At 50.2% G+C, this 6,855-nt stretch overlaps 1 protein-coding gene across 4 annotated transcripts in view; it reads right to left on the bottom strand.

Moving 5' to 3' along the window:
- Window positions 1–6,855, bottom strand: part of rsf1a (remodeling and spacing factor 1a) — a 19,850-nt gene that overhangs the window by 4,328 nt on the left and 8,667 nt on the right. For 2 of the 4 annotated variants that reach the window (XM_008305811.1, XM_008305812.1), the window contains exons 8-18: window positions 6,130–6,340; window positions 5,840–6,052; window positions 4,986–5,090; window positions 4,783–4,862; window positions 4,654–4,702; window positions 4,465–4,571; window positions 4,113–4,177; window positions 3,488–3,662; window positions 3,195–3,424; window positions 2,570–2,767; window positions 427–2,134 (exon numbers count right to left, since the gene is read on the bottom strand). In XM_008305811.1, coding sequence (XP_008304033.1) covers window positions 1,350–2,134; window positions 2,570–2,767; window positions 3,195–3,424; window positions 3,488–3,662; window positions 4,113–4,177; window positions 4,465–4,571; window positions 4,654–4,702; window positions 4,783–4,862; window positions 4,986–5,090; window positions 5,840–6,052; window positions 6,130–6,340 — 2,218 coding nt within the window. In that variant the 3' untranslated portion in view covers window positions 427–1,349. Of the gene's footprint in view, window positions 1–426; window positions 2,135–2,569; window positions 2,768–3,194; window positions 3,425–3,487; window positions 3,663–4,112; window positions 4,178–4,464; window positions 4,572–4,653; window positions 4,703–4,782; window positions 4,863–4,985; window positions 5,091–5,839; window positions 6,053–6,129; window positions 6,341–6,855 lie in introns of those variants that run through there. The other 2 variants (XR_521216.1, XM_008305813.1) reach the window with 2 other exon arrangements.

Below are 6,855 nucleotides of genomic sequence, written 5' to 3'. Positions count from 1 at the left end.
TTCTACATCCATCCAGGTGTCTCAGTCTGAACACTGGACCTGGTTCTGTTCATTTCTTCTCTAACTAAACATCAGCATCAGTTCCGTGCTCCACAGTGGGGATGGAGTTTTTCAGCCCTCAACCTTCCATGTGTTTGTCTGCTGTGCTTGTGAAGGTACGAGCTTCAGAAATGACCACAGTCACAGTATGAAGGTCAAACTTTGCACAGCTTCATTACAAAAGCTGTTGCAGCTTAAGAACCAGCTGGTTCTGAGGAGGTCATGGGGGAACATTTCCAGATTTGGTTGATTTTGTATGTAAATATCCACAAATCAACAATCCTAAACACAACAAGCTGAAAGTCGATCATCTCCACGTCACTCGCAGCAGCATCTCTCCTCCTCGCCTTCATATAGAAAATAGAACACTATATTTTACAAGAGGACTAAGAGAACAGAACATCTATTATCTTACAGGAACAGCGTACAGGCAAACTATGTACAGCAAACGTGAACCTGCCGGCTCGAGGTTCTGAGCGGTCTGACAGCGAACACTGCTGGAACATCTGGATCAGAACGATCCCTCACGGAGCCGCTAAGAACTCTGCAGGTAAGTTCACCTTCAACATTTTCCTGTCAATCAAAGGCCAAACTTTTGTCTCTGGTGAACTTGTCTAAATTCGGAGGTCAGCAGGTCTGAATCCTTCTCAGCCAGCAGCAGCCCGACGGACCTGCACGGCGGCTGATTGACTCGTGTGGGTGCAGATCAGCTCTGCAGTCTGGAACAACGTTCTCTACAAGAAGTGATCGGATCAGAACTAATTGTCTACTATTGTCAATTTCCTTCTGAATGCATTGCTTGTGTATAAAATACCAGATAGAGATAGTGACGAGTCACGTCCTCTCAAAGCCTAAAATTGACTTTATTGTCTTTACAGATGGAGGAACACTGCTGTTGAACTGACCCGGTTCTGTGGTGGATCAGGTCTGGTCCGGTGTGCAGTGTTCGGTCAGACGCCCTCCTCGGCGGCGGCTTGTTAAGTGCTATGAGAATGATGAAGTGCTTTAGAATGAGGTACACTACAAACAAACTCCTGAGTCCGACTCATCACTGGGTCGCGTCTCGTGGACCTTCAGGAGGAAGTCGGGAATCGTGTCCGTGAGTGCGTCCGTGAAGTCCTGCTGCTGGAGGCTTCAGGTCGCTGTTCTGCCGGAGGTGACGGTGATGGAGGCGAAGGTGACCGTGAGTTTCTGGTGATGGTGGACTGCACTCTACCACAATACGACAGCAGGAAGAAGACAGGAAGTGGAGGGTTGCAGAGGTGACGGTGGAAAGAAAAGCAAAGAAGCGTTATTCACACCAGCAGCCATCATGACTGCAGAGCGTTCAGCGCTGAGTTTACAGAGTCCGTCTGGCCCTCCTCCTCCTCTTCCGCTTCCTCTTCCTCGTCCTCTGGGTGTAGGGGGCCGTTGTGCTGGCCCTGCCTGCCTGAGCCTGCGCTGTCCCTGGGCACGGCGGCACTCCCAGCCCCAGGCTTCCCTGGGCCTCTGGAGGTCCGATGTCCGTTTGATGGAGACAGGCTGCGGCCCCTCCCCTTTTCCTGAGCGTCGCTGTCGGTCTTGTTGTCAGTCTTCCTTTCCAAACACTTCCTGCTCTTCTGCCTCCCATCCTCCTCCTCCTCCTCCTCCTCCTCCTCCTCCTCATCATCATCATCATCATCAGAGTCGATCCGGTTGAGTCTTTTGCGGACCGGGCGGTCTTCCTCTGAGGACGACTCCGATTCATCCGACTCGTCCTCTTCGTCCGTCGAAGGTCGCCGTTTCTTCAGCATCTGAGCGAGGCGCTTGCGGCGCTGCTGCGACAGCATCTCCCTCCTCTTTCCTCGGCCCATCTTCTCCGGGTCTTCATCTTCCCGGTCCGTTCTCTTTAACCTCCTCCGTCGGTCTGCATCCTCCTCCGACAGCTTTCTCTTCAGCCGCCGGCCTCGTTCTCCGTCGTCCTCCTCGTCTTCGTACCTCCTTCGCTTCCCTCTCGTCCGGTTTCTGCGGAGGTCTTCGTCGTCTCTCCTCCTCCGGTTCACTCTCCGTCTGTGGTCATCCTCCTCTTCGTCTTCATAATCATCCTCCTCCTCCGAGTCTCTGGAGGAAGGTGAAGCTAAAGGAAAAACAAAGACATGAATTCACTATCTGCCCAAAACCATCAAGAAAATGTGTAAAAGGAGAACAAAATTGACAAAAAGACCCTGCTGACAAGAAGCATCCACACCGTGCTTCACGTCATGACGCTGCCACCACCGTGCTTCATCATGATGCTGCCACCACCGTGCTTCACGTCATGACGCTGCCACCACCGTGCTTCATCATGATGCTGCCACCATCGTGCTTCATCATGATGCTGCCACCACCGTGCTTCATCATGACGCTGCCACCGCCGTGCTTCGTGGTGGGGATGATGTGTTTGTGATGATCTGCAGTGTTTGGTTACCACCAAACATGGTATCTAGTCTGATGGACAAAAAGCTCTATGCTGGTCTCAGCAGACCAAAGAACCTTTGTTGGGGTCTGACTGATTTTTCTCGTGGTAACTAACCGTCGCTGTAGTCGCTGGATAGATGTTCCTTGCGTGGTCGACCGCGGGGTTTGGGCTTCTCCTGTCGGGTTGACGTCCTGGAGTTGTCTGAAGACTCGGACGTCTCGCGGTAGTTGACCTGCTGGCGCTGTCCCCGCCTCAGGCCCCGCCTCTTATTGTCGGCGTCGCTGTCAGTCATGTCGCTGAACTGATCCGAGTCTGAGGAGGAAACAGAGGCTTGTGTTTTATATTACTGAGGATCTTTGGGTTCTGGATTGTTCACAAGTGATGTTGGACTCTGGGAGGTTTAATCAGCACTTTTTTTTACCATTTTAAAATCATTTATTTGTGACCTAAAGGCTGACAGTCGTATTATGTTTTTAGCAGTGATTAAACACAGACGCAGATTTCAGAGTCCAGGACGAAGCAAGTTCAACTAAGCCGGGCTTTGTTAGTGTTAACCAGTAGAACAAAACCTAAAACAGCCGTCAGAGGTCGCAGACGGATCAGCGTGAGTCACTCCAGGCAGCAATGAAATCAAATGGCTTCGCAGGTTTGTCGAGGGTCAGAAATAGAAAAGTTTCCAGGTCTGAAAACACCTGAAATCCTTTCAACTGAGCGTGTTGTGTAAGCCGTCCGGACTCACCCATCTCTTCGTCGCTGTCCTCCTCCTCTTCTTCAGAGGAGCGTCTTCGCCGCCGTCTCAGCCTCTTCCTGCCTCTTCGTTGGGTTTTGTTTGGTTTGTGTTTGGGCGCCGCCTTCAGCGCCCGGCGGGGGCGTGTCCCGCTGTCCCAGCTGCCCACATCGCTGCCGCCATCTTCTTCCTCCTCCTCGTCATCGTCGGCCCCTGAGGCGCCGAAATCTTCATCCTCCGAGCTGCAGGAAGAGAAGAAGTCAGAGAGCGAACAGAGACGAAGCAGAACAACAGAACCCTGGTACCTGTTGCTGATCATGAACTCGTCTTCGCTCTCCGCCGCCGTGCTGTCGCTCTCCAGGTCGTTCAGTCTCCGCCTCTTCCTGCTCCTGGCAGCGTGACTCTGGCTTCTGATTGGCCGCTGGCTCTCCTTCCCGTCCTCTGACAGGATGGCAGTGATGTCTTTGCCCCGCCCAGTTCCTGCATCACAATAATCCAGATGAGAGTCGAGCTAAAGGCTCCATGTTGTTCCCTTTTCAGTAAATGAATCAAAGTCTCTCAGAATATTTCTTTCAGTGGTTCAGTCAGAGATGCTTCATTCGTCCGTGACTCAATGATCTGGTTCTGGTTGTAACCCATCCAGTCCTGCTCTCAAACACTCGTCTGTCAATCGCAGACTGAGTCACGACGAAGTCATGAAATGGAAATCTCAACATGTCCTTCAAAAGTGGAGCCTCTGTTAGCGACAGCTCAGTCAGAAAAGCAGAAATGTTTGCTGCTGCAGAGTGAGACTATAGATGTAGTGAAACACACGGTAGCTGATGGACAAAGTGCTTCATTAGCATGAATACATTCATTTAGGAAGGTGTGAAAAAATAAAGAAAAAATAAGCTAAATGAAATGTATGAAGTGGAAGAAAGACGAGCAGACCTCCACACAGGTCCCTGAAGTCTTCTTCTATCGCCTCATCAATGGCATCATCAAAGTCATCGAACCTGCACAGAAGCAACACGTCCATGTGGTTAGCCGCTGAGCAGCATCAGCTCCATCAGAACCACTGCTGCTCATCTCATGATACAACAACAAGGCAGAGGTGCTCAAACACAACCAACAGGTCATCATGAAACCCACTCTACAGACGACAGCGTGTCTCCAGCGTTGCTGTAATACTTCAGCATGACTTCTTACTTTTCTGTTCCTTTACCTGCTGTTCTATGACTGCATTCATTCTCTTACTGACAGGAGAGCGTCCTGCTTTCTGGAGCTCAGTGCGTTCACACACCTGTAGCTGATGTGTTTCCTGGTTCTGGTCGATCTCCTCCCCAGATTTTTGCTCTTTTTAGGATCTTTCTTCTTGGTGGACTTCTCCTCCTCCTCCTCGTCTCCCTCCTGAGACACAAAGCAGAATTACTTGATGTCAGTCAGTGAAGTCTGAGGCTGCTGAGCTGCAGGTTTGTGGCGGCGTGCTCACAGGAATGATGTTCTCCACGCTGATTCCTACGTACACCAGCCGCTCCCTCCTGCACAGAACACACCACACCATTCAGATTTTCAGCCTGAAATGTGACCACAGTGTCTGCTGGTGTTTTTCTGACGTTACCTCCTCTCTGCTCGCTCTTTCTTCTTCAGAGCGCTGTCCAGGTTCTGCAGCTGCTCCTCCAGTTTCTCACACAGCAGCTTCTGGAGGGACAAAACAGAACCAGCACCAGTCAGATTGACTCTGTGACCTGCAGCACGTCAGGGATCTCTGACTTCTTTGAACATGTCTGAGTTGAAGGTTCTGGTGTCGGCTCTGAAACCTACATGCTGGCATGGTGGACAGAACCACTCTCCATCTGGGATCAGCATGAGCGGCGGTCTCAGACAGGCGGTGTGATAGCCGCTGTCACAGGAGTCACAGAGCAGGATCTGAGGAAACAGAAGGACGGCGTTTAAACCCAGTCCAGACCCGGTCACCAGAGCCCACCAACACTCAGGGTTCTCCTTTCACTGCCTTTCAACACTGAATCACTTTCATTTGGCTTTTTTCTTTTTTATAAAAAGATTCTTTGATGTCAAACTGAAAACAGACTTTTACAAATGAAACATGTAAAACGAACTCAAAGGGACTGAACCCGTCTCCTTCCAGCAGGAGAAACCTAACGACAGCCCTGAACACAGGTCAGAGAACTGTGGTGTTAAACGGTCTGAGGAGCAGAAAGCACAAATCATCAAACAGATGAGTGTCCATCAGCTGGCTTCACAAGGTTTTGCTCTAAAAGGTGGACAAGCTCAGTGACACGGCTCTGAACCGGTCCGAACGGAAAGAAAAGAAAAGAAAAGAAAAGAAAAGAAAAGAAAAGAAAAGAAAAAGGGTCAATAAAAGCATAGAACTGCTCTGGTGTCAGGTTCTAGCAGAACCCAGATGTGTTCTTCCTCCTAAATGTCATGTGTCTATCTGCGGTACTGATGAAGTTCTGAGGCTCAGAAATGATGGAAAAAGTCCATTAAAGTGATCAATCTGGACCCTCCTCTGTGGACTTCAAGGACCTGGACCTCTGGAACATTCACAGTCTGAAGGTAGAACTCTGGTCAGTAGATAAAGGTTCTGCAGATACAGAACCAGGTGTTCTGAGGAGGTCTGGGTGGAGAGAAGTGTCCAGTGTGTCCAGTCTCACCAGTTCAGGATGGTTGGGCAGACCACAGTGAGTGCAGGCGTCCTCACTGGGAATCTCTTCTGATTTACAGGAGTCCTCCTCAGACCCGCTGCCTCCTTCGCTCTCCTCCTCGCCTCTCTTCCTGCCTCTGTCCTCCAACTCGCCGCCTTCGTTCAGTTTGCGTCTCTTTGCACGAATGTTGGACCATCGAGGGCGTCGGTGCCGCCGCTTACCCTGAAATACAGCAACAACATGAAGTCAGCACTGGGTTCATGTGTGAGTTCTGTCAGGATGCACATTTACAAAGTTACCCGTCGTTTCCTAATTTGTCCGACAGGTCCACATTTTCTGTCTTTCTTTGTAGTGGAGCTCTGCTCCTCTTCATCCTGCTCGTCCTCCTCTTCCTCCTCGTCCTCCTCTTCTTCCTTCCTTCTGGTCGGCTGAGCCGGTTTTCTTTGTGGTTTCTTTCTCTGGCTCTCAGCCACCTTCGAGCTCGGCCTGCAGGTTGGCAAAGCAGATGATCTTGAAGAAAAAAGGTGTAGATGAGGTGAATACATGGTGAGAATCAATCAAACTAGAGTGAAGCTACTACTGTGACGCTGAAAGCTGCTGCTGAGCCACAGTTCACTGAACATGGCAGCTTCGGAACCACGCTTCTATTTACACCCAAATACCTGCAGAACCCGAACCCTAAGAACTAGAATGTTGAATTCTTGGAAGGGTATCAGTGTTGTTGCTGAAAGCTGCTGCAGATTTAAACTTGAAAAGTCCTGCAGCCTAAAACTGGACATTGATTGCAGTTCTTTTACCCACTGAGCTGCAAACGCTGTAGAGGATTACAACTCCACATTCTGTCAAGGAAAAGATCCATTTAACTGTTATCCTACCCTTTACCGACGTCGACAGCTGTAACGTGTCTGATATCGTAGCTTTGGACCCGGTTTCTATCTGCAAGACCCGACTAAAGTTACAGCGCATCAACAACTAGGCAGTTCCTGGAGAGACTGTAGGTGGCTAACGGCTGCTGTAGCTACTGG

The sequence above is a fragment of the Stegastes partitus genome, unplaced genomic scaffold (assembly GCF_000690725.1).
Source record: "Stegastes partitus isolate 25-593 unplaced genomic scaffold, Stegastes_partitus-1.0.2 Scaffold2638, whole genome shotgun sequence".
NCBI lineage: Eukaryota > Metazoa > Chordata > Actinopteri > Pomacentridae > Stegastes > Stegastes partitus.
Note: the sequence above shows the minus strand (reverse complement) of the source record. Positions and strands in the feature narration are given on the sequence as shown.